General features: G+C 37.2%; 3 protein-coding genes across 4 annotated transcripts; 2 read left to right on the top strand and 1 right to left on the bottom strand.

The window, feature by feature from the left end:
• Positions 1 to 1,972: 1,972 nt before the first annotated feature.
• On the top strand, positions 1,973 to 6,916 carry muc15 (mucin 15, cell surface associated). The gene is made up of 4 exons (XM_056265457.1): positions 1,973 to 2,084; positions 4,290 to 5,088; positions 6,385 to 6,561; positions 6,692 to 6,916. Exons 2-4 carry the CDS (start codon positions 4,305 to 4,307, stop codon positions 6,811 to 6,813), a joined length of 1,083 nt encoding a protein of 360 aa, XP_056121432.1. The 5' UTR covers positions 1,973 to 2,084; positions 4,290 to 4,304; the 3' UTR covers positions 6,814 to 6,916.
• Positions 6,917 to 8,106: 1,190 nt separating this feature from the next.
• On the top strand, positions 8,107 to 18,377 carry dis3l (DIS3 like exosome 3'-5' exoribonuclease). The gene is made up of 17 exons (XM_056265371.1): positions 8,107 to 8,289; positions 8,847 to 9,000; positions 9,179 to 9,307; positions 10,127 to 10,262; positions 10,689 to 10,856; positions 10,942 to 11,020; positions 11,140 to 11,319; positions 12,244 to 12,413; positions 13,028 to 13,189; positions 13,339 to 13,589; positions 14,334 to 14,426; positions 14,568 to 15,092; positions 15,674 to 15,828; positions 16,028 to 16,206; positions 16,303 to 16,448; positions 17,563 to 17,734; positions 17,871 to 18,377. The coding sequence occupies exons 1-17, from the start codon at positions 8,145 to 8,147 to the stop codon at positions 18,213 to 18,215; spliced, it is 3,189 nt and encodes a 1,062-aa protein (XP_056121346.1). The 5' UTR covers positions 8,107 to 8,144; the 3' UTR covers positions 18,216 to 18,377.
• Positions 18,378 to 19,540: 1,163 nt separating this feature from the next.
• tipin (timeless interacting protein) lies at positions 19,541 to 25,698 on the bottom strand. 2 transcript variants are annotated; one of them, XM_056265440.1, is made up of 8 exons: positions 25,618 to 25,698; positions 24,465 to 24,616; positions 21,872 to 21,965; positions 21,676 to 21,751; positions 21,389 to 21,511; positions 20,284 to 20,338; positions 20,012 to 20,191; positions 19,541 to 19,819 (listed from the first exon to the last, which is right to left on the bottom strand). In XM_056265440.1, the coding sequence occupies exons 2-8, from the start codon at positions 24,601 to 24,603 to the stop codon at positions 19,599 to 19,601; spliced, it is 888 nt and encodes a 295-aa protein (XP_056121415.1). In that variant the 5' UTR covers positions 24,604 to 24,616; positions 25,618 to 25,698; the 3' UTR covers positions 19,541 to 19,598. The 2 variants fall into 2 exon arrangements, with proteins under 2 accessions (XP_056121415.1, XP_056121416.1); XM_056265441.1 differs by having other exon boundaries at positions 24,465 to 24,644; positions 25,618 to 25,683.
• Between the last annotated feature and the right edge of the window lie 2,271 nt (positions 25,699 to 27,969).

Here is a 27,969-nt window from a genome sequence, read left to right as displayed (position 1 = left end):
TGAGTTGTACCAACTTAATTAAACTGGCTCAAATTGAGTTGGACAAACTCAATTAAATTGGCCCAAATTAAGCTGTACCAACTTAATTAAACTGGCCCAGATTGAGTTGTACCAACTTAATTAAATTGGCCCAAATTGTAATGGGGCGAACAAGACGTGAGGCGTGCGGATCCATGTGCAAGCTTTTATTTAGAAACATAGTAAACAGGCAAGGGTCAGACAACGGTAAACAGGTATGGTACGGGCAAGACACAAGAGAGACCCTAGGGCAAGCGTGGGTCTACGATCGGTGAACAATATCCAACAGGGCAAGGCAGAGAGATAATCCAGGTACGCAAGCAATGATTCAAACGAGGGGCAAACAGAGTCCGAAGGGCAAGGCAAAGGGTTAATCCTGGAAACACAGGAAGATATCAAAACACAAGAACACAGGCAAGGCAAGACTTAAAACAACTGAGTGGGCTCCGTAGAGTAGCTATCGCTAGGATAAGCGCTATACAATACTCGGCGCTCACAGAGAGAAAGTCCAAGGTTTATAAAGAATGTGATTGAGTGATAGTGATTGTGAGATAATTCTCAGCTGTGAGTGTGATTAGTGTAATCAGTTGTGTGTGTTGTCCGTTCAATGGATGATGGGAAATGCTGTCCAGTGTGGTGTGAGAGTCAATATGATGGAGAAGCGACCTCTGGTGGCTATCGGGTGGAAGGCCACATACTGGATTCGTGACACAAATTGAGTTAGACCAACTCGATTAAATTGGCCCAAATTGAGCTGTACCAACTTAATTAAATTGGCTCAAATTGAGTTGTACCAACTTATTTAAATTGGCTCAAATTGAGTTGGACAAACTCAATTAAATTGGCCCAAATTGAGTTGTACCAACTTAATTAAATTGGCCCAAATTGAGTTAGACCAAATCGATTTAAATGGCCCAAATTAGACCAACTTGATTAAATTGCCCCAAATTGTTACTTTTTCTTTATACTTTTTTCCCCATTTCAACTAAAATAAAATAAAAAATCTTTACAAAAAGGACATTTTCAACATACTGCAAATTAAAGACCTATAAAGTAACTTTATAAACTTTATAAATTAATAAACACACTGTTTCTGAAGAACAATGGCATATTATGCAAAACAGTATAGCCTACTGATTCCATTCTTACAGCAGGTCAGCATTTTTGTTGAGACGGAGTAGCTTATAATACTGAGAATAAAGAAGGATAATCTGGGAGGGGGGAGGGTCTTTTAATATGCTTTATTAAATTAAGGTCATCTGCCATTTTCCTGGCCTTATAATTTTAGTAACTTACTACAATAAGTAGCAACTGAAATGACCACATTTAATGCAAGAATACCCTCTGCTGGGCAAATGTGGGAAGTACAATCATCTGGCCAGTCTGTCCACTTCCAGCCAATGATATTTCACAGGTTGTTCACAGGCCCATGATTAAGCACTGGAAACATACCCCTACTATCCCACTTAAAGACATGACTAAAAATTTCACCATCAGTATGACATTATAAAAATGCAGAATTTGACCCCACTACCACAAAAGACGCCCTTATGACGCATAAGGTCATCGGTCATGTAAAAATAGCATGTGTCTTTTGTCATGGACAAAATGTTTAATGTTGCAAAGGTATGGGGCGGATGAAAGCAGATCTGAGCAACCTATGGGTTGCCATGGACACAGGGCATGGGAGGAATGCTCAGAGGCCCAGCCAGCGTGTCAGGTGCTCCTCCCTCCAGGGAATTTCACTTGCTCAAAGTCTTCAAAACTCACCTCCAGGATAAACCCGTTTATAGTAATGACGTATGTATAACTGACGTATGACTGGAGATTGACGTTCAGCTTAATTCATTGTTACAGCTGACGCACATCAATGCTTTATTTGTCTGTTTGCATGCAGGAAGGTGTGGTTTACAGGTGCAAATTCAGGAAAGGCCAGTTTCCTGATAGCCACAAGCGAGACAGAGCCCTCCCCTTGCCATTTGTCTCTGGATGCACAGTCTCTGAACTCTCAAGCGATTCTATTTTAACCTCGATCATCTCACCCGAGCCCAGCAGGCAGCACTCAGGTAAGGTGCACAGTTTTAATTTTAAATACATAGAAATCTATTGAGGAATTGTGCTGCTTTCACATTCGACTGGGCTAGTTTGGTGTAAAATAGAGAATAGGTATTAGATGTCAGTGGTATGAAGGCTATTGAAATTCTGATCCATCAAAGGAAATCATCAGGATTAAATAACTAATAATTACCATTGGGAGGTTTGACACATAACACCTGAAAACCATTAGTAAAATTAGACATATTAGTAGTTTTTCTGAATCCACTGATGAACCTCTAATAATAAATGAACCAAAAATGTATTCTTTAAACAAACCTATGGAATATATATCATATTATAGATTAACACATTTGCATAATACATTTCTTATCTGTACATTGCGTTATTGACTATTCTTTAATCCTGCATCAAACTTCAACATAAGAGATGCCACATACTCACAGTACTAATATATATTATTATAATACTAGAATATTATTATAAATATATTTTTTTATCCAGGATGTTTTAAGGAGGGAAAGAGAAGTATAAAATTGTGTTATTTTACATTTCTAATTTAATGGACATGTACTTTAATTATTATTATTATTTTGGGAGGTGAGGGCCTCCCCCTTGGCAGCATTGACAAACTTTTCATGTTGACTTCATATTGCCTCCGAAATATTGCCAAGCAAACATAAAATATAATAATAACTGACAATGTAGAGTACTTCATATATTGCCCATTGCCCAAATTAAGAACAAAGACATGCTATAAATAATTGTTACAACAACTTTATAATATTTGTAAATAAGAAAAATAATTATGCCACTAGCAATCAGCATCTGGTTCAGATATGACATGGCAGATTAAATGTTCTATAAAATAAATACACACAAAAAGGTCACTAATGTGAACCCCAAATAGTTAGTTAGTTAGTAATTTATTTTCTTCGGTCATTTTGAACAATTAAATCTTAGGTCATATGTAATTCAAAAATCCTGTACACAATGAAAAAAACATAAAACAATGAAACAAATAGAGAAAGAAAAGAAAATGTAAATACATTAGAAAGATAAATACAAAATGAGTACCTAAGAATTTAAATGCTAAATAATACCTGACCGAAGGGGTTTAGGCTGAAGTCGAGACTTATTTTGCCTAACCCCTTTTACAACAAAAACACTATGTCCAAAGATGACACAATTTTATGGTTTCTCTTATACCAAAAATGATAACATGTAAGCACAGAACTTAAACTTCAACAATCAAAATTATATTATGCATCCACTTTCGCTTACTTTTCTAATGTTCTTCATTCAAGTGTTCTATACTTTTCCATAATGTTTAACTTATATCTTTTCTTAAATGCATTAATAGTTTTAGAGCTCTTAAGTGAAATAAGAAGAAAGTTCCATAAATTAACTCCTTTATACCAAATACTCTTTCCATTTCATTTCTGTAATATTGTCACTGCTAAATAGTTTTGTTGGTGGTTGGCATAAACTGGCCAAACAGGAATAGCTATGATGTCACAACGTGATGGAAATAGTTACCCAGTTAGTCACATGTTAAGTGCGGGTGTGTCTGTTCAACAACACATTAAAATAAAATATAGATATCAATTATCGACATTATGCCACTTCTCATCTCATCAATACACAAAAAAAGTACAAAACAGTATTTATACAAGTATATGTGAGAGAGTCACTTTGTCCTTTTTTGTTTTGTTATAATCTCACTCAAAATGTATCTAAATATAGTTTGGGTGTGTAATTTGTATACCAGACACAGAATACAGAATATTGTGTGCTCACCTCCTGTTATTACAATGCAGTGAAATGGTTGAATGGTGTACATTACACTTGCATCAAGAGGGCTTAGATACACTTCAGTGAAAAGGACTCATGGGAGTGGAACAAAGGGCTGCTAAACAGAGGTTTCTGAGAAATAAAGACTGAAGAACACTTTCATTTTGTAGAGGAGAAACATCTTAGGATTTGCATCTTTTCCCAAATGTTGATTCATATTATGAGAATTCGCCTTTTGATTGATGCCAGCATTTATAGCGGCAATGTATATTTGATAAAACTTTTGTCATATTTAAAAAAGTGGAACATTGTTGCTCTTCTTTTCGCTGTTGGTCTTGAGAATTTATCCTAAGTGAGACCAAAGTGCTTTCTGTGATATGCACATTCACTATACACACAAGTAATGTGTCTCATTTTGGCAGGTAGAAGAACCCAACATGAAATTGCCACTGGGCATCATACTTGCACTCCTCTTGATACTTCAGACATTCCAACAAGTATCCACTGAGATACCCGAGGAGTGGAAAAGAGATAATGGGGCAATGGACAACAACGAAACACAGTCGTCTAGTGAGAAACCACCTGTTCAACCATCTGTTCCAATGGGAGAAAGTATGGAGAGCAGTTCAGTAGAAGATGGACAATCATTTGGCTCGTTTCTATTTACTGGAGGAGATGAACAAAAGCAGAATTCCACAGAACTGTATCAAATCCCTGATCACAGGGACAATGACACAGAGGAAGCCAGTTCTGGCGGACCCATTTCTACAACGCCACCTCCTATGATTGCACTTACTTCAAGTTCTGAGCCCTCAGAATCTTCAGCGGAATCCAATGAAACACAGACCCAGGAGACAGCTACAAATACCTCCACACCAGAGCCGGAGCACACGAATCAATTTGCTCTTAATGACACATTTACCAGTCCAAAACCCGAGACTACCACAACAGAGAGCAGCCTTGACGAAACGGGTTCTGGATATTTGCCCTCAGACGTTGTACCTACCAACAGCACTACTAAGAGTCCGGCCACCACAACAAAAGATGAGAACGTCCAGTACAAAACTACAGTGAGTCCAACTGAACCACCAGTAAACGGAACAACACCACCAGTGATTCCACCTGCCATCCCTGAGGACATCACAACACCTGCCGCAGACAGTGAGGACACAGGAGCAAACTTGACTGGACCTTTTGACAACAAAGATAATTCTGAAAGAGGTTAGACTCACAAATCAGCATCAATCGAGCATTAATAATCAGTGTTTATAAGAGCAAGCTTCATTTGATAGCCGACCGAAGAGTTCTGTCATGAGATATTTGTAATTACACTACCATTTAAAAGTTTGGGGTCAGTAATATCTTTTTTTTTTTTTTAAGAAATGAATACCTTTATTCATTAAGGACAAATTAAATTGATCAGAAGTGACAGTAAAGTCCTTTATAATGTTACAAAAAATGTCTAATCTAAAAAAAAAAGAAAAAAAGTTTTCAACACTGATAATAAGAAATGTTTCTTGAGCAGCAAATCAGCAAATTAGAGTGATTTCTGGAGGATCATGTGACACTGAAGACTGGAGTAATGATGCTGAAAATTCAGCTTTGCATCATAAATTACATTTTAAAATATATTCAAATAGAGAAACAAATATTTTAAATTCTAATAATATTTAACAATATTTCTGTTTTTACTTTACTTTTTTTATTTTGGATCAAATAAATGCAGCCTTAGGAGACTTCATTCAACAACATCTTCTGACCCAAAACCGTTGAACAGTAGTGTATATGGCAAAAATATTTTAGTTAAACTGTAAAGCACACTACAAATCTGGGACACTGATAGTGTTTTGACCTTTTATAAGCATTATTTCTCTCTCTGTTTCTGTAGTTCACAAAGATCACAAATCTTTTAATTTCATCCCTCAAGCTAACCCTTATTCTCAGCTTCTCAATTCAGTCATAAAAGCCATATTTGCTGTTCCTCTGTGTTGGATTGGGTTTCGGGCTTTGTTTGTCCTCTGCTCTGGGCCAGAGTGTCTAGTTACTGACACCAAACCTTCATTCACAATAAGAGTGGTGTTCACCCCACAGATATTGGGAGGGGCTCCTTTCGAGGTCAGGCGTGGACCAATGTGACACAGAATACCTGACATTGAAGAACAAATCCCATTATCTCTTCGTGTAACTCTGACCAATTTGTGTCCAAACCGCATCCTAAACTTAAAAGAACAGGTTATAGGCTATTTACATATCCAGAATAATTATATACATTTAGATGTTGTGTGTTTGGCCTGTTGTACAATAATTAGCTTATAAAAAGCTTTTAGACAGCAACCACTTTAACCCCTCTGATGGTGTTGATTCCATTCACATTTTTAAACCAGGAACTCCATGTTAAAGGCAACCACATACCAATCTGTTCTCTAATTTGGTCAATAATTTTGTCTTTTATGAGAGCATCTTTGGATGAAGAAGTTAGTGTCTTTGTTATAATAAACATGTAATATGTCTTTACAGGTTTATCCTCAGATATTACAGATGCTGAAAACAAGAAAGGGGAGGCATGGGCTATCGTCCTAGCCGTTGGGATTGTAGTGGGGATCATTGCCTTGGCAGCATTTATCATCCTGAATCGAAGGAATAGAAGAGACTTTTCACACAGAAAACTGGTGGAAGAGACATCACCTGATCCAGGTAATATAAAACTTTCCTGTCAGTACTTTGAACTGAGATCCATTCGAATACATGTGAGGGCTTCTATGAACTACAGAATCGTTTTTCCTCCATGATGTTATTTAAATTGTTTTGTCTCATCGTTTCAAAGTTCTCCGACTGGATAACAGTGAGCCACTAGACCTGAAGTTTGATGGACTTGGTTACTACAATCCAGGACTACAAGGAGACAGCATCCAGATGACCAACTTTCCGCAGGGACGGTCGCAATAAGAACAAATCTCTGATGCCAAAGACTCTTTATTTAATGTTGCACGCATTTGAAGACAAAAGGATAATTAAGAAATGATTGTAATTTTTAAAGTGATTTGCCAAATCAATCTCAAGGCAATTTTACATAACTGAACAATCGAAAACGTTTTTAATTTTAAGTAGTGTCTTTTGTTTGGATGTTTTAAGGAACCAAAATGTGGGGGCATATTACAGAAAGATCTCTGTTTGGTAACAAATCAGTTAGAACCCCATTTAGGATAAAAGCTGCAGAATGATATTTCGTGTGCATAATCTTATCTTAACTACGGTTAGGAAAAGGGTATTACAGAAGCATTCTAACTCGACAAAAACCCCTAAAAACTGTCTTCACTTTAGCACAACCTGGTGTCCTACTTCAAAATTATTTGAAAGCCAACTGTAAAAATCCCATTACAATAGTCCTGTCTGAGAATGGAGTCACATTTATTAATGATACAAGATGAATAACAGTGATGTTGGATGGTGGAAATACTTTTTGAACACCCAAATGATGTGCTGCACTTTGACGACAAAGCACTGATAAATAATTACAGCCTCCCATGAAATATAGTGATAGGCTTTGCCTTTCCTACCAAGCTTATCAAACCTTCTCTTTTTGCAACACTTATTTAAAAACACACCTATTTTATTTAAGATTTCTTAACTAAATGAGATTTTGTAAAATATAATCCTAAATCAAGTTAAGATTTGCTTCTGTAATACGAATTTGGGAAAAATTCTAAATGAACTTGTCTTGACAGATCTTATCTTAAAAAAGATAGAAGGTTTCTGTAATACGCCCTCTGAAGAAAATTTCTATACTGGGCAGTTTTGTTGAAATTGGAAAGCATTAGATTGTATGTCTGTTTTTTTCTAATTGTTCTTTGATCTTCTTAAAGTCAACAAGATTGTTTTCTTGACTAAAAGTTATTGTATCATGTCAAAACCAAACTTCATTTCTGAATGTTGCTATATGCAAGATGGTGTGAAATGAGCATTATGACACTGGGAAGAATTTTCTGACACATGGTCTAATACCTTTCTTCTGAGTCTATAATATTTGAAGAATTTTTATAGTTTACAAAAACGTAATAGAGAATTAACATGACAGTAGGTTCTCAGATTATTATAAATAATAAAAATGATTTAAAATAAATGTGTCTCCGTGACTGATTGATTACTCGTCTTCCAGTCCTGTAGATGGCGCAGATTCATTTCGAAAATGAGAAACTCATCTTGATGATAAACAGCAAAGAAGAACTGAGGATACTGATGTTTTTGAACGCTACCTTTACCTCAAACTGTAGATTATTATGCATAATCCGGTCATGATTAAAACCGAGAAGGTTTTACATTTGAACAGCTCAAAGGGTAGAAAGGTCCGTGTGGTTCGGGAGCATTATGTGAGGGAGCAGGTGCCGTGTGGAAGCTCCTTCTGTCAAGCGAACTGTCACAACGGTAAGAAGAGGAGCATGAGACAGCCAAACAATACAAAACAACATGAAATGTGTAGTTAATTTTATTTTACATTTTTTTATAGTGACCGCATCAGTATACTAACAAGAAATAATCTTAAAATACGAGGTCTTTACCTTCTACACTGAACTATAGCTTTAGGAAATGTTAACTTGCATTGATTCTGAAAATCTTTCTTAGTAGGTACAGTAATTCTCATTACTGGTGACTAAATGTGGTACGTCACGCCCCCTGAAGTAATGTCAGATCTTTACCATTCCATACTAGTTTAGTACGAACCTAAAGTTGATTTGTAGTAATTAAGCAAACGTCACAAATCTTGTTTGTGAAAGTTGCAACCTTGCAACACTTCTTCACCCTACAACACTGATAATTATCAGTAATTTACTATCTGATGTTTTGGTGAGAAATAATTTTGTTCGGTAATTCATCCTGCAATTAATTTGTTCTATGTGTGATGAATTTTCATATTGTGTTTACAATTTAGATAATACAATAATGGTTTACAATATGATATCGACCATTTTGTGGTCCAACAGTTGGGAAGGTTCTGTCTAGTGATGTGACCCACTATGTGGTTCCGGATGTGGGAGTGGTTCGGGATTTCCTGGAGATACTGGAGTTCAGGGAGCTGCAGGGGATCGTTTTGACCCAGACAGCGTACCAGACTGTTCAGCACACTCGTGGACGCAGGTCGACCTCTCAAATATTATTTTTTGTCATCGGTTTTACTTTATTTTACTGTCACACATTGTGCATTTTTCACTCACTTGTCGTGTGTGAATAAAAAAAGGAAAATTCCTTCAGAAAAATTAAAAGGGCTACTTTTAAAGGTTGCTTTTATAGATGCATTTTGTTTTGTCTTGTACAGGCACTATAACAGACTGCGTGCTTTACTGAAGGACCCTCGCCACGATTGTGTGATGTTTGCAAATGAGTTTCAGCAATATTCCTACTGCCCCAGAGACAAGGGTGAGTCTCAGGACAAATGGCAAACGAGGTGAGTCCTGACTAATCTATCCAGTATTACACTTTCTTTTATGTATTGTGTACTTTGAGAAAAGAGTATTGAGAGTATTAATAGACTATAGAGAAATAGAGAATTAATTTGTGTCAACCTCCTCTCCTCTAATGTGTCATGCACTTTACTTTATTTACTTTTATTTGAGCATCTAGGATCCACAAAATTCTATATAGTAACAAAGGTCAGCACAGTAGGCCAAACTAAAGAAGGATACATGCGCAATGAATAAGTAAGAAAATAATTAAAAACGTGAATATGATGCTCAAAAGTAGGCAGAAGCTTAAGCTTATTGACGCCTACACCCTTTTATACATTTATGCAGGAGTTACATTTACTACAATCAAGAAAACAATTGATATATATTTATGTTGAACTTTTCCAGTGTCCATACAATCAACAAAATTAACTCACAAGCATTCTGATGATTCCAAGACAAGTGAGGACAATACTTGACAAGAAAAGAAGAATCGTCAATTAATACCCTTTCCACATTTAAGGATATTCTTCCGTCCTGTACTTAGACAGTATAACTTGTTTATACGTGGATTTGAACTGATAAATGAATGGGCATTTATCAATAAAGATGATTATTGATTAGTGATGAAAATCAATAATCTTTGATTTTCAATAAACAATGGAAGTATGCAGTGCAATTTTTATATGAAACCTTATTGAGAAGTGAAGCTGCTTCCACGAGGCACTTCACAGGATTAGAGGAAAGCATATTTCCGAAAAATATTTGATCACTCATGGGAGAGTCATTTTTATCTGTGAACATGATGTTTATTCTTACAGAAAAGTGTACAATGCAGCAGTTTGGTACTATAATCATCTGGCTGGACTCCGGCCAGTGGTCATGATTACAGAAGATAGTGACGCTATTTCAGAATATAGTGCCTTAAACAGTGGAGTGTATGTCATCTCAACTCAGGTATGTTCTTTTATTTTATTTTCTGTCAAATCTGTAGTGTTGGATTTTAAGTATCTTTCTGGAGTCAGATATGTTTAATGACCACTACATTTTATAACTGATTTTTGTCTCAGCCAGGAAACCAATTCCCTTTGTCATATGATTGCAGTCTCTTTTTTTCACATAATAAAAAATAATGTCCATTTGTTTATCTAGGATTATGTATGATCAAGCTGTCAGGGTTTATTTTGTGATGATGACTGGCTTATCATAATACATTTACCATACACATTTTTAAATTTGTAACAAATTGTGAAGAGCTGGGTTTAGACTGTTCTGCACTTCACAAAGTAATCCATGTTTTTGAATCAAATGATGTTTTTTTTAAGTGCATTAAATGAGATCAACATACTTGTCCATTAGTGACACCAGTGAACTCTATTGTAGGAGTACCTGTTAAGTTTCTGTCCGGACCTGCAGGCCGCCCATGATCTGTACATCTCCATTGCTCAGACCCTTCAAGAGCGAGAGAGTGAGGCAGCAGAGAAGGTGTATTCTGAACACCTGCCTGCGGAGGTGCTGGAGGCTGGTATAAAATCTGGAAGGTACATCCAGGTAAGTGCCTCTCAGAGATACTCCTGTTTTTCAGATCTCTTTTTTTTTTGGTGGATACATTCCAACCAGCTCTCTCCCCTTTAAGGGCAACCTCAGTGTGAACAAACATCGAGCACAGCATGAAGCCTTTGTCCGTTATGAGGGTTCAGCCAGCAAAAATACAGGTTGTTATCAACATACTTTAATCAGTCGTTACATTTTTTCTGATTACTGACATTTTTTGATATTGATGGTTTTATGATCTTTTACCTTTGACCCTGCCTGTGTGATCCTGTGTTGTTAGAGCTAAACAGTGATGTGCTGATCAGTGGAGCGAAGCATCGTAACCGGGCGGTGCATGGAGATGTGGTTGTCATAGAGCTGTTGCCCCGTAATGAGTGGAAGGGCAGGACTATGGCGCTTACAGGAGGTCAGGGGGAGGAGCGGGCACAGGAGGACACCCAGAGTCAGCCCTTGCCCACAGGTAAACATAAGCAGAGGTGGACAAAGTAAACAACTTTATTATTTAAGTGAAAGTACAGATACTAGTGGTCAAATATTACTCCATTACAATTGAAAGTTGTAAAGACAGATTTTTACTAAGTACATTTACACACCTATCAAGTCAATCCCTGAATACTGAATTAATTTCTAATAATTTCAAATAACCAGCTAATATTCATTAATATAGACAAACTTTATATTACTGTAATTGTCTAGATTGGCAATATGTAAAATATTAAAACAAAAAAACACGTTTTTCAACACACGTAATGTTTTCAACACTTATTTTTTTTAAACTCTACATTTGTGCAGTAAAATTAAAATGAATCTCATTTTCATTCATGGAGATAACATGGAAAATGTGCCAGGATTTCTGTCACCTGATGGAAAACAAACACACTTGAAAATGACATGAAATTACCAATATAACCAGTAGATAGAAGCAGAGGACCATTCATCACTCCCTTTTATAGTTCTTTTAGCGTGTTTTGCTTTTGGATTTATTATAAAATGAATATTATAACAAATTTCAGTAATTTTATTGCACTGAAGTATGAAGCATAACAAGAGTATGAAAAGTCACACAGTCTCATGCCATTTAGGTAAAAGGAATTTCATACAATAAATAAATAAGCCCAAATTTGACAGTGGATGAGAAAACCGTGTTGAATTGCTTCCACATCATATTATGTAAACTGCATTTATGACAAAGAACTACACAGATGTAGATATCATAACAATTTTTAATCACTAATTCTAGTATGTTTGAGTTCAATTTTATTGAAGAAAATGTCTTGTTCAAATGAGAAGATTCCCAAAGTTTCAGTAGGTTTTTGAACCTCTCTGCAGATTGATAGCTGTATAAGTTGTGGCTGTTTTTAACTCTCTCCTCTCTTTTCTGTAGGCAGGGTGGTGGGTATTCTGCAGAGGAACTGGAGAGACTACGTTGTGACATTTCCTCCTCTCGAGGAGGTGCAGTCCCAGAGCCGAAATTCACAGAAGATTCTGGTCATTCCATGGGACTACCGCATTTCTAAAATCCGTATCAGCACACAGCAGGCTGAGGCACTGCAGGTGGAGATATAATTCAGTATTTTAAACGCATTAAGGCTAGATTAGCAGATCTTGTTGCAGCAAGTGTGAAGTAATGTTTATATCATTGTTATTGATACCCTTTGTTAACACTTAAACATTTAGACTTAGTACACTCCTGAAATTAGAAATGAATGACTGAAGAACTAGAAATTAATACTTTTATTTAGCAAGGATTAAATTGATAAAAAAAAGTGACAGTAAAGATAATTATAATGCTACAAAAGCCCCCCACCCCCCCCCCCAAAAATGCTGTACTTTTGAACTATTTTCATCAAAGAATCCTGAAAAAAAAGTATCACGGTTTCCACAAAAATATTAAGCAGCACAACTGGTTTTTGTGACACTGAAGACTGGAGTAATGATTCTGAAACATCAGCATCGCCATCACAGGAATAAATTACATTTTAAAATATACTAAAATAGAAAACAGTTATTTTAAATTGTAATAGTATTTCACAATATTACTGTTTTAGTTTTTGCAGCCTTGGTGTGAGCATAAGAGACTTTTTTCAAAAACATTTAAAAACCTTACTAACCCCAAACTTTTGAATGGTACTACAAGTCTTGTTCATCTGGCACGCTTCTCTGTGTAGGACCAGAGAGTAATTGTGCGTCTAGATTCGTGGGAGAGTACTTCTGTCTACCCAAATGGTCATTGTGTGAGGGTTCTGGGGAAAGCAGGTGAGCTGGAGACTGAGATTCAGACCATTCTGGTGGAGAACTGCATCCATGTGCCACCATTCTCAGAGGCACAGGTGAGGTCATAGTGTCAGCATCTGAGTTGAGTCATTTCAAATGTATAAACTGTGATTTTGACCTATTAAAAGAGTAAATCCCCAATAGTAGACCTTGCAGAAAGGTACAAGGTGTATTCCAAAAAATTGTTGTTTTTGAATCTCTTTAGTTGCGAGAGATGCCGGTTAACACAGACGAGAACCCGTGGCAGATGGACAGCAGTGAGGTGTCCTCTCGACGGGACCTGAGAGAGACACATCTAGTGTTCAGTATCGATCCTAAGGGCTGTGAGGACGTGGATGACACCTTGTCTGTACGGACTTTGCCTGGGGGGAAACGGTTAGAGCTGGGTGTCCACATTGCTGATGTCACTCACTTTGTCAAGGAGGGCTCTCTTACAGACCTAGAGGCACGGTCCAGGTATGGAGATTGGCCAGTTATTCAATATATATATTATATCAATATATATGAATTGATAGAGTATATTATTGTTTAATGTCATGTTTTTCGTCACACTTACTAATGAATAATAATAATGATTCATATGTTTATCAAATGTCTATGGTGAATGTACATTTATAAATATTAAAATATTTTAATAGCATATATAATATAATGGTAACTAGTCCAAACAATTAAATAAGTTGCATACACTACCACACTGTACACTGGGGTCAGTATGATTTAAAAAAAATATATATATATATTTTTTGTAATCAGCAGGGATGCATTAAATTGATCAAAAATGACTGTAAAGACAATAATGTAAAGTTTTTCTTAAAAAATCTAATGCAAATACATTTTGATCTTTTTGTTCATTGAAGAATTCTTAAAAATATTTATCATGGTTTCCATAAAAAAATAAGCAGCATAATAAGAAATAATTATAAGAAATGTTATAAGACTGGAGTAATGATGCTGAAAATTCAGCTTTGCCATCACAGCAATAGATTACATTTCAAAATACACTAAAATAGAAACCAGCTATTTTAAATTGAAATATAATTTCACAAACTTACTGTTTTTACTGTATTTTTGATAAGCAATATGAGGCTTGAAAACAAAACCCTAAACTTTTAAACAGCAGTGCAAGTTGATTTTTGGTTTAGGTCCCCAGATTTAAAATCCCACCAGATGTGAATCAGCTCTCTTTTCTAAACACAGGGCAACCACTTACTACCTTGCTGACCGGAGGTATGACATGCTGCCAGCGGTGTTGAGTGCTGACCTGTGCTCCCTCCTTGGAGGAGTGGACCGGTGAGTAACACACAAACCTTTCCCTGCTATTTGACACTTTGAAAGTGGCCCTAATATGCAGCTGGAATCTGTGGATTTTCTGTCTGTATTCTGTGACTTTAATGAGAAATAACAAAGGAATCGCTCTGTAATTTGTTCCAGATATGCCATGAGTGTGCTGTGGGAGCTGGATGCTGAGTCTCTGAATCTGTGTACGGTTTGGTACGGTCGCACTCTTATCCGCTCCTCCTATCAGCTTTACTATGAGCTGGCCCAGAGCCTGCTGAACGGCGAGGAGGTCGAGGTGCCTGAGCTAGGCCAGCTTAAGAGTTCGCAGCGGGACCAGAAACTGGCTGAGCTCTTGCTGGCCCTGGAGACTCTGACGAGGGTAGCCAGGCACCTCCGGGCACAGAGAGATAAGGGTGGTGCCCTGGAGTTGGAGGGGGTGGAGGTTAGGGCTCAGCTGGATGAGGAGAAGAACATTACAGCCCTTGTGCCCAAACAACCTCTGGAGGTTCATGAGACTGTGGCAGAGTGCATGATCTATGCCAACCACTGGGTGGCACGCAAGATACAGGAGGGCTTTCCACATCAAGCTCTTCTGCGTCATCACCCACCACCCAAACAGGAGTTCTTCAATCAGCTAATCGACAGTGCCAAAGCCCGTGGCTTCAGTATTGATACAAGGTAAAGTTAATAAAAAAAAATTTTTTTTGAAAGAAGTCTCTTATGCTCATGAAGGCTACATTTATTTGATGAAAAATACAGTAAAGTAGTAATATTGTAAAATATTATCACCATTTAAACACCTGTTTCATATTTTAGTACATTTTAAAATGTAATTTATTCCTATGATGTTAAAGCTACATTTTCAGTCTCTAGTGTCACATGATCCTTCAGAAATCATTCTTATATGCTGATTTGCTGCTCAATGATAACAGCATTTCTTATTATTATCAATGTTGAAAACAGTTGTGCTGCTAAAAGTGTTTGTGGAAAGTGTGATCATTTTTTCCCCAGGATTCTTTGATGAATAGAAAGTTCAAAAGAACATAATTTATTTAAAATAGAAATGTTTTGTAACATTATGGATCTTTACTGTCACTTTTGATCAATTTAATGCATCCTTGATGAATAAAAGTGTTAATTTCTTTCAATAATACTGACCCCAAACTATATATATATAAATAAAAATGAAAATAGTACCAATAGAAGTAAGTATAATTAAATCAATACATGCATGTGTCTGTCTGCATTGTTTAAACTAGGTCAAACAGGGCTCTGGCTGATTCTCTGGAGCGAGCTGTGGATCCTCAGGACCCCCTGGTGAACAGGTTATTGAAAATGATGGCCACACAGGCAATGTCTAATGCCCTTTACTTCTCTACAGGAGCCTGTCCTGAGGAACAGTACTATCACTATGGTAAATGCTTTTCATTCTCTCATTATTTATGATATAAATATTATTTCAGATGTTAAACAGAGTTTTCATTTTTATAGCAATAAATGATACCATGATTTAAAACCTACATAGACTTAGTGACATTTTGGTATATTTGCTTGCTAGAACTAAAAGGTTGAAGCCATTATAAATCATGTTTTGCTGTTCATGTTGTTTTCAGGTCTTGCACTGGATCGATACACTCACTTTACCTCTCCAATCAGACGCTATGCTGATGTATTAGTTCACCGGCTGCTCATGGCTGCCGTTCAGCTGGAAAAGGAAGGATCACTAAGCAAAGCTTTGGCCAGTAACAAAGAACTTGAGGAGCTGGCTCAACAAATCAACAATAAAAACAGAGTAAGTGGGGCCATTAGCTTTTGTGTCAATATTTTAACAGTAAAATAGTAATGATTTTCTGGGAAATTCTTCTCAAACTCTCTGTTTGTGTGACAGGCAGCGCAGCACGCACAGAAGCAGTCCACAGAGCTCTTCCAGTGCCTCTACTTTAGAGATAAAGACTCCAACACAGATGAGCGCTGTGTGGCTGATGCAGTGATCTATGGTGTCCGAGCTAATGGTTTTCTTGCCTTCGTACCACAGTAATGACCCACTTATGGAATATTTCTTTGTTTTGAACATGGTGTAGACAAAATGTTAAACAAAAAAATTATACACTACCATTTAAAGTTTGGAATGGATAGATTTTTATTTAAAATTTCTTTTTAAAATAAGTCTCTAACTGTGAGTTCACACCACCGCCGGCGAGAGCATCAAAGTGGCCGGAAGCTATTCATTTTCAATGTGAGCCGGCGCGGTGCGTCTTGTATGGTTTGGGCGTTGAGGAGAGTTGAAGTCAGATCAACTTTATGGTAATGAGCTATGGCGCGGTTCGGCGGCAACCAATTGGAATGTAGAAGTCCTCCACTTGAGGATTCCAGAGAACGCTGTCCTGTAAACTTTGGTTCCGACCACATTAGTTCCCAAGCAAAATGGAGGAGAGGTTGATCATGTGAATTTGATAAGATGGCGCGCAACACTATTTACAACATTTGCGCTAGAACGCTTGTTTCAGCGGGAATGCAAATTAGCACTTAACCATGAACACAAAAGCCACACCACACAAATGGCTTTTAATTGGTTCATTTCGTTAGAAAACATGTCACTATAATTGTTAAGTTCTTTCCATCGATCAATTTCTTACTTTCGAGGTTGCATTCATTTGATCAAAAATAGCACAATGGTATTGTTACAATTTCAAGTAAATGTTTTCTATTTTAATATATTTTAATTGTAATTCATGACTGTGATGCAAAGCTGAATTTTAGCATCATTACTCCAGTCTTCAGTGTCACATGATCCTTCAGAAATCACTCTAATATGATGATTTGATGCTCGAGACACGTTTCCTTTTATTATCAATGTTTAAAACAGTTGTGCTGCTTAATATTTTTGTGGAAACTGTGATACATTTTTTTCAGGATTCTTTGAATAGAAGGTTTAAAAGAACAGCATTTATTTGAAATAGAAATCTTTTGTAACAATGTAAAAGTGTTCATTTTTTATTCATTTAATGCATCCTGAATAAATGTATTCAAAAATCTTACTGACCCCAACTTTTGAATGGTAGTGTACACCAAAAATAGCTCTTAAATGTTGGACATGATGTTTTATGTCAAGCTGCTGTAACACTTATCATGTAACCTGTTCACACAGGTATGGTTTGAAGGGAGCTGTGTACCTTAAGGATCGAGAGGGTCATGTGGTCAGTGTCGATGAAGGTGGAAGATGCGAGTGGAAGGCTGGGACATTGCAGAGATACCCTGACAGGATCAGCACCTGCACCAGCACTGGAACTCATACCTTTTACCTCTTCGACCACATTACAGTAAGTAAATTCCCAGCAAACAACAAAAAATCACATTCTTTGTGGTACCTTTATTTGGACTGTCATAGATATTTGCTTGTTGCATCCTCTGACCTCATTTTTTTCTTCATCATCTTGTGTCTGTCTTCCTCCACAGGTTCGTATCTCTGTAGAACCATCTCGTTGCCATGCCGACAGCTTGTGTCTGCAGCTTATCAGGAACAAGCCTCATTGCGCCGTGCAACCTGAGTCCCAGCCAGCTGGTCGAGGTCGGTCTGAGCTGGTTCAGGAAGTGGTGCGCTGGGCAGAAGAGGCCTCGCTCCAGGCAGAGGAAGAGAAGGGGAGGAAGTCCAAACTGAGCAGGGAAGAGAGGAAGTTCAGACAGAGCAGAACACCAAACCTCTATGTCCTGTTACAGGAGATCAGTGAACTTGCCCTGCTGGATCTGTCTTTATGCCAAATCAGAAATACAGAGGAACAGACTTGTACTCCATCTTCTTAGCTTTATACTGCTGTTACTGAAATTGATTAGACACAATACTCTACACAAAAAGCTTTAGGGATGGTTTTGCTATATTTGCTAGATTTACACCTGCCATGAAGTTCCATTGAAGTGTCCAGATGTGAACTATCAAACAAGAGTTATAGCTACTCAGGATTTATGAACCCTCATAATTGGAGATTATTTCTCAAAATTATTAATCTAGAATAAGATTACAAATAGCATGCAATTTACATGGGCTCTTTCTTTTTTTTTTTGCCTGAAGTCCCTGTTAGCCATATCTGTAAACCAGTTTGAGGCAAATGAGAATAATAACCTACAATATTTTTGAAGTAGGCTTATAGACTTCCAAGATTAATGCTTTCTATTTTGATAATGTAAAAATTTAAAATATTTTTAGAAATAAAATGTATTTTTGTATGTCAGTAATGAATCATGGTCTATTTCTATTTTCTCCTTTGATGCTACAGAATCAAATTGCGAGACACTCATCTCCAGTAAAGGCTTGAATACGCTACATGACGTTTGCCCATATTTTGAGTTGACACCAGTAGTCGAAAGTCAGAGCCCGTCTGCAGATTTTGGTCAGTCGAGTTGACAGAGCTCACAGAAAATCATGTAGTGTATGATGTGCAGACTTTTCGAAAACATTGTTTTCATTTCTCATGCCTCTCCTGACAACAAGTTTGCTGTGGTCATCATAACAACTTCAAAGTCTGGTAGTGAATAAAGCAGTTTTTCTCTTTAATCATTTATAGTGATTTGTTTAGATTTTAAAAGTTGTGTAATGTTTTCCAGCCTTTAATCTCACTTCAAAATATAGAACTGCATTAATTAGATCATACATAAAGGGTGTGCTACATCAACATATTTATTCAGAAAATCAAAACAATTGGTACTGAAACACTGAAGATTGACCAGCATTGTTGAAAATAACATTTTTGTGACGACAAACTGACTTGATCCCCGCCTCCCCCCTTAAGTCCTGCATTATTGCATGCTTACATATTAGGACTTTTTAATTAACTTTAGCTAACAATAAATGAAATGGTGATAATTAAGATTATCTGCAAAAAGGGAATGTGATTCCCAAAGAAAAGTTTTGAATACAGGCAAAATATTTCAAAATCCTCACAGAGGATAAAAGATAATACGACAAAATGCAAGCTGAACTAAATCAATGTGTGTGAAAGACCATTAGTGGTGATCGATCCCTGGGTTGACATTACAAAACATGCCAATGAGGTGCAGAAAATGTCTGGCATATGACTGGGAAGAGTTTATAAGGTTAAAATGTAAAAAAGCTCGACTGATTTAGCTGCTACTCCCGAAAACACCCTCAATTTATTTGTAGTCCTCTTTGTACAAACAGGGAGGATTGGTTCAATTGCTATCGTCGTCATCAACTATGCCATTTGGAACAGGCCTGGCACCCTCGTTATCCTTTAAAGGGGAATTCTGAAGTACAGCTGGCTTTTCTTTGAGTGGAGTTTGGTTTGAGATGCTCTGATCGAAAATCTCCCGGTTCTCTTGAATGGGGTACTGTCCTGAAGAACTGGTGGACGGTTCATCTGCATCTCCCTGGATGGAGTTCTGAGAGGATTCTGTGGAAAAATAAAAAATAAATTCTTTAAATAAATGGTCAAAAAATGCGAAACAAACATGAGACAGCTGAATCTTAAAATTAATAATTGTAATCACAGTGGACCCAGGTTTTTCCCAGGACTAGAGGCAAATGCTTGCATTCTGATCATAACTCGACATCATGCCATATCATATCAAATGGCTCCACACACCTAACTCTTTCTGCTTCGCAAGTCTCCTCTCCAGAGCGAGCCGTTTGTTGAGCTCTATGCGCCGCTGCTGTTCCTCGGTGAGAGAGGCTGGAGCAGGAGTAGAATGGACGAACGGATCTTCAGGGAAAACTCCGTCTCCAGCTGGATCAGACTCTTCTGGGACTCGAACCTCTGCCTCCTCTGGAGGGGAGTAGGAAGTCAGTGAAACTTCAGTTTTACCTACTTTTTTCAATAGTAGCGTAAGACAGCCAAGATTTGAAAAGTATCATTACCAACGTAGTCCTCATGTGTTATTGGCATGTCCAATCGAATTCGTTTTAGACATGTCTAAAGTAGAAACAAAGAACAGCATTAACAAAGGACGCAATCAATCAACGTCTATTAAGGATGTAAAATATCACATATTAATGGTTTTTAAATGGTTAACTCTTCCTGGATTAATTGTCTGAGGAGGTGTTCACAACAGGATGTTCTTGCACTAACTGAACAGAAATTACTTGTAACTTGAATGTGTGCTAAATCACACATTCGATATAAAAAATGCGCCAGTCATGGTGTAACAGAAAAAAAAAAATAAGACTTGTTTAGTGCATGTGTGCATAGAGTAACAGTTGAAAGTGCATAGATTGGTCGGATAGTATAGATTTGCGTAACAGTGCTTCAGGCAGCCGAGTTTAAAGGGATAGTTCACTTTGAAATTAATTTTTGATATGTTTTAGCTTACCTCAAGGGCATCCAAGATGTAGGTGTCTTTGTTTCCATACTAGTAGTTTTAATTTTGATATTTTTAGGTCAAATCATTCTTGTCTGTCAGTCATATAATGCAGGTCTATGGTCACCACCTCAAAGAGCATGCACAGAGAAGTCCAAATTAAACATTTGATGACTCGTAAATGTACACATTGATGGCCTAAGACACGAAACGAGCGGTTTGTGTGAGAAAATCTGCTTTATATGACTGACAGACAAGAACGGTTTGACCTAAAAATATCAAAATTTAAACTTCTGCGGAAACAAAGACACCAACATCTTGGATGCCCTTGAGGTAAGCTAAAACATACCAAAAATTCATTTCAAAGTGAACTGTCCCTTTTAGTCCCGACTCATGGTCTTTTCCCAATTCCACTTCCCTCTCTCCTATCCTATCACTTCCTGTTACAGCTTCTACTGTCCTGTCGTAAAGGCATAATGCCAACAATATAACTTTTAAATGGATAATAAACTTTTAAAAGCACAGATAATAAAAATAAAATTCAATTAAAAAAAAGCACAGATGGAAAGAACACATCCTTTGTGAACAGTTCCTAGGTGATCTTGATTTTTCCTTCAGATAAAATTATTTTCTTTTCATTTGCATAGTAAAGCCAGAAGTCTTACCTGAACTTCTTTTTTGCCTCCCAGACTCTCTACTTTATCAATGAACTCTTCAAACTGCATTTTAGGATATAGGCGATGGGCCCAGTTCTCTATTTTCTGCATGAGGAGTTTCAGATTCTCTGCCTGAATCAAAAATGAATGAAGAGGGGTGAGCACTGATAACTGTATTCACACATCACTCTGATTCATTTATAAACACAAAAACATTCCTAGAACAACAGCATCTGTAATCATATAACAAAGAGTTCAGCAGAATATATAAGTCGAAGAGAAAGATTAGCCATTACCTCGTGTCCTTTGCCTTTGAACTTTACATCATCATATAAAGTACGCAGAGCTGGGAGACCCTTTTCAGAAATCAACCTAAAAGAAAGAAGAAAGGGAAAGAGAAGAACTGTAAACACTGGAGAAAGTCAGTCATACTCTGTCTGCTAAAATAAACAAATAATTATCATTATTATTAACTGCCATCTGGTGCAGTACCTGTTAGCATCCAGTTTCGGCCGAGGCCTCTTCACCGTTCGTCTTTTTGCCACTGGCACTTCTGCTAGTTTTGACACTTCTCCTTCCTCCTCACCTGAACACACAACAAAATGGGATTTATTTACAGATTAAACTCAAAACATTTTTACTATGTAGAGTATGAATATCGAGTGGGGGTTCAATCTTCAGCTGGCTGGCAAGAGGTCCTACAGATCACATGACCTGCCTCCTCAGTTAAAGGGATACTCCACCGTTTTTTTCATATTAAACTATGTTATTCCCTTAACTAAGACGAGTTGATACATACCTCTCTCGTCTCAGTGCGTGCACTCAATCGCTCTGGCGCGCGAGACACTTTGATAGCACAGTTCATTCAATACGTGCCAAGCAGAGAAGCGAGCAAACACCTCCACGTTTTCCCTATTTAAATACAGTTACACGAGTATGTAACTCGACCAAGAATGGTGACACAAAATAAAACGTTGCGCTTTTCTAAGCGTGTAAAGTGGATAACTATAATGTATGGCGGAATACCACAGCAAGTGCTTGGGAGCACTTTGACTCGGCGCATATATATCTATGGACTCGGCGCAGTAATATCATCACTCCGGAGAGGGAGAGGATTTTTCACGAGTGATGATATTACTGCGCCGAGTCAAAGTGCTCCTAAGCACTTGCCATGGTATTCCGCCATACATTATAGTTATCCACTTTACACGCTTAGAAAAGCGCAACGTTTTATTTTGTGTCACCATTCTTGGTCGAGTTACATACTCGTGTAACTGTATTTAAATAGGGAAAACGTGGAGGTGTTTACTCGCTTCTCTGCTTGGCCCGTATTGAATGAACTGTGCTATCAAAGTGTCCCGCGCGATTGAGTGCACGCACTGAGACGAGAGAGGTATGTATCAACTTGTCTTAGTTAAGGGAATAACAGTTTAATATGAAAAAACGGTGGAGAATGCCTTTAAGACAACTACTGAATGAATAATACAGATTCATTATAAAAATGTAAACAATTTTCTATACATTGTTTTAAAAAATACTTTGAAAAAATGAATATATTTAATCATTTTTATTCACGTCCGACTGTTTGGTTACTGCTGCTCTTGGCCTCTCAGTCCTGCCAGCCACTATGGTGCTCCAAGTAAAATGTGTCCCCTACCACTCGCTGCAAGAAAATACATTAATTTATTAGTGTAATTCTATTCTAATGGATCTTTTCTTTTACATGATCCATGTTTTAGGAGGGTTTTGTCGAATTAAAGCAGTCAAATGACTGTAATTCAGGTTACTAATGTGTTGGTGGCCGCTCATACCAGCCAGCCACTGTTGTTTCCTACCACTCTCTCTGCAGGGGAAATACATTATTGTTTTATTGTGAATATAATCTTATGAATCTATTCATTTGTATGATTGAAGTTTTATGGAGGTTTATCCCTATTAAAGTATTCAAATGGCGGTGATCTTGACTGGTGGGTTACTGACGCTTTGCTGGACGCTCAGTCAGGCCACTCGCTATGCTACCAGATTATCACGTCCCCTACCACTCTCGCTGCAGCGAAATACATGATTTTATTGTTATGAATAATTTCTTGTGAATCTATTATTTTATACGTCGACATTTTAAGCAGGCCTATCCCGATTAAATTGGTCAACTGACCACGACCCTGACTGGTGGGTTAGTGATGCTTCAGTCCAGCCAGCCACTAAAAACTAGTTTCCAACCATTCTCGCTGTAAGGAAAAACGTATATATTCGTATGAATCTATTCATTCATGTGATCAACGTTTTTTTGGGGGGAAGGTTTAGCCCAATTAAATTACAATTACTGTTACAGTTAAACCCACAGCTCAACAGTGGCTGGGCTACTTTAATCGGGGATTAACGTCTCTAAAATATTATATTAAGGAATATATTCATCTTAAGGATACTTTAATAACAATAAAACAAAGTTTTCCCTTGCAGCGAGAGTTAAACAGGAATGCGTTAAACTTGTATCAGCTCAGCAGCGGCTGGCTGGACTGAGAGGCCAGTCAGGATCAAAGTCATTTAAACCAATTTTTTTAGGATAAACCTCCCCAAAATGTCGATCATGTTAAAAACAGATCAATAAGAAAAGATTCACAATAATACAAAATATATATATTTACTCCCTCGAAACAAGAGTGGTAGGGCACGCATCAAACTTTGAGCGCTATAGTGTCTGGCTGGACTGAGAGGCCAGTGTAAGCGTTAGTAACCAACCAGTCGGATCAAATATATTTGACTGCTTTAATTGTGATAAAACATTTTTAAAACCTCTTAAGAACACAATCATATGAACAGATGTACAATAATAAATTAATGTAATTTGCTGGAGCAAGAGAGGAAGGAGCGCAACACAAAACCTGCCAAAAATCATGTTGCTGAAACGAGGCAGACTGCCAGCAGCCACTGAGAGGTCAGATGACCTGCCAGTGGCTGGTGCTGACAGGTAGTTAGGGATTGAACAACTACTGTCAGGAATTATGCAGCATGGGAAAGCAGCATGGGGAATTTGACCAGCTCACATCACCAAAGCAGCAAGTCGATAAGAAACAGCCTAACAGACCCTCTCCATTGCCAAAAGCATCCTCCCCAAGGTCCCGCCGACCAGGCGATGACGGAGGAGGAAAAGGAGGGAAAGTCTCGTCCTCTATGTGCTCATAATCTGGGATGTCATACAGGCCATTTTCTAATGGATCAATCATGGTGCACAGGATCCTGTAGAGAGATAGGAGAATGATCAATTCTAGAACATAAATAGAACTTCCTTTTACCTTCAGTAATGTTCACATAAATTAAGATCAGATACATCAGCTGTTTTTTTCTCTTTTCTGTGTTTCTGAACAATAAACAAACAGTAAGTATCATTGTCTAAAAGTCTGGGTTTTCTGGGGGTAATATGGTCAGATACTAATATTATATCAAATTTCATTACATTCCAATTAAAATGCTATTAATTTATTAATTAAACAATGTAAATGTATTGCTAAAATGGTAAACTAATTCTAAATGTGGTCAGTCTATTATTTAGCTTTGTTAATATTTTTAATCTACAGTTGTTAGAAACAACCTCTCACGTCACCACAATATTGTATCAGTAAGCCATGCTAGAATGTTGCAGCGAGTTGTTTACAATACAAACAGAAAGTCAATCATAAACTTTTCCAGTAGTTATCTCGTTAAAAAATCATGTAGCTGTACTGTCGCAGAAACGTTCACACCGTTTAATCTATATCTGACTGAAACTTACAAATGTTGAACAATGATTGGAGTGATGAAAAGACCCTTATTTTTTCAGTATGTTTGAGAAGACTTTAAAACACAGTGAGAGTAACGTTAGATCGACAGCAACCAAAAAAATGTTTTTGTCGATGGCTCATACATAACGAAATAAGAAACATCCTGGGTTTAAACCATAGACTGTAAAAAGGTTTAAACTTATGAAAGGTGCATAAGTTACAGTACAAAACAATGTCACACGATTCTGTTATTGGGAGTTATTCTCATGACACAATGATAGTTTAGTTGTAGAATTGAACAAGTTGTAGAAGAGAGTTGTTTTGTTACTGTCCCAGCAATTTGGCGCCAGACACCATACAGATTCAACAACACGCACGGCACGACGTCCTTAGTTTCGCCCATGACTGGATATCAAGCCCAACCGATGTCACTGTAATTTCAGTGAATAGTTGAATTTCAGTGCGGTCCGTCAAACTTACTGAATATGTGCTGTCAAAGGACGAAACTTCAACACCGACCGCAGCACGAGGATATCGATCCAGTCAGTGTTGAACCAAAGTTTCTGCTGCGGCTTCCCGGTCGGACCCCGCCTCAGCCAATCACATTTCTGATAACTGATGAGAACTGCGACGTCTACCGGCTCGGAGCGCTGACAAGTCTGATGTTCACAAGTCTTCTTCTTCTTCTTCTTCTATTCGAGTTTTATGGCGGTTGGCACACAATGAAATGGTGCATTACTACCACCTACTGGTATGGAGTGTGGTACTGAATGACTATTACTTATATATAAAAAAATTAAATAAAAGAAATAAAAAAATAATAATAATTTAAATCCTCTCAATCATATTAATTATTCTAAAATAATGAAAAACAATTCCATAACACTTTTCTTTAGAATTTTTCCTAAGAATTTCTACTAAATCATACCGTACTCTTTCCTTTTTCAAATTTTGGATCATTTCCCTCCTTTTTCCCTCATATTTTTTACAGTCTATCATGACATGTTCTATTGTCTCTTGTTGTTCACAGTATTCACATCTGCCGGTGTTATGTTTACCTATTTTAAATAAAGTGCTATTTAGTCCTGTATGTCCAAACCTAAGTCTAGATATAATTGTCTCATCTCTCCTTTTCCTTCCTGTACATCTCATTTCCCCCACTTTCCTCTGAATTTTGTAAAACCATCGTCCTTTTCTCTCCTCTTCCCATTGCTTTTGCCACCTTTTCTTCAAACTCTGTTTAATAATGCTCTTCATTTCCATCTTACTGATGTTAACTTCTACATCAATGTCTTCTCTTTTTGTGGCCTCCTTTGCAGCCTTATCTGCCTTTTCGTTTCCTTTAATTCCAATATGTGCTGGTACCCACACAAATATAACTGTAATACCCATCATTTGAATTCTATATAATGCTTGATGAATTTCTATCAATATATCGGCTCTACTATCTGAATGACTGCTCTGTAAACTGACTAATGATGATGCAGAATCTGAACAAATAATAGTTCTCAATGGTCTTACTTCCTCTATCCACTGAACTGCTAACATTTCTCCTGTGTATACTGATACATTATCACTTATCCTCTTCGCTGTTGAAATATGAAACTCTGGAACAAAAAAAGCTACTCCTACCCTATTATCTAAACTCTTTGATGCATCTGTATAAATCTGAATATAACTATAATAATTATCAATATATTCCTGTACAGCATACGAGTCAAAAATTAACCCCATGTCTTTGTTCTTCTTTCCTAATAATACTAGATCTACTTTTACTTCTGGTAATATCCAAGGTGGTACTATTGGTAATGGTACTGTAGGACTGATTTTTAATTCCGTTAATTTTAACTCTGTTGCTTTTTGTATAACTGTCCACCCAAAGCTTTTTGTCTCCCTCTTCTCCTTTTCCCAACAAGATTTTAAAGTGATTTGTGCTGGGTGATCTTCATTATGGCCCTTTATATTAACCCAATAATTCAGAGATAGCTGTATTCGTCTCAACTCGAGTGGCATTTCTCCCATTTCCACCTGCAGTGCTGCCGTTGGTGTTGTTTTAAAAGCCCCTGTACATAATCTCAAAGCCTGAAACTGAATGGTATCTAGTTTTTTAAGAGATGTGCTTGATGCCGATCCATACACCACACATCCATAATCTAATACTGATCTAATTAATCCACAATAAATTGCCTTCAGTGCTGTTCTGTCAGCTCCCCAATCACTTCCCACCAAACACCTCATAACATTTAACACCTTACATTTTTCAATTACTTTCTGGATATGTACATCCCATGTTATTCCCTCATCAAACCATATCCCCAAAAACTTAAAACAACTTGAATTCGCATAATAGTTGTTTTTGCGAGAGATTACCGATGTAGACACAGACACATCAAAAAAGATATAGCCTATAATTCAGGGTTTCAAACTTTATTGAATGGATGTGGATCTTACACTGCAATGTATGCTTCAGTAGGTGGTTGGTTAAATCACTGAATTTTAGTATTTTGAAGTTTTATAGACACATTTATTTATTATAGTGCTAATCGTATTTATTGGTTGTTTTTCACATACAAAAGAGATACAAAATTGCTTTCAAAAAGTTTCAGAAACTCTTTCTCACCTTACTTCAACACTCAAACCTCAACTTATCCTCTTGGTAATTTGTTGAGAGATGTTCGGATGGTTCATGAACACAGAAGTGCATTTGTGGACCATTTTATTTCAAGGTACATGTAAACGAGTCTCTGCATATCATAATTATTCAATAATCAATAAAAAAATAGAAATGCTGCAGGGAGGGACACATGCAATGTGAAAAAATATAGTCGTAAA

The sequence above is a fragment of the Rhinichthys klamathensis genome, unplaced genomic scaffold (genome assembly GCF_029890125.1).
Source record: "Rhinichthys klamathensis goyatoka isolate OS25496 unplaced genomic scaffold, OSU_Roscu_1.1 h1tg000232l_1, whole genome shotgun sequence".
Classification (NCBI taxonomy): Eukaryota; Metazoa; Chordata; class Actinopteri; order Cypriniformes; family Leuciscidae; genus Rhinichthys; species Rhinichthys klamathensis.
The sequence above is the reverse complement of the archived record's forward strand: the minus strand, read 5'-3'. Positions and strand labels throughout refer to the sequence as shown.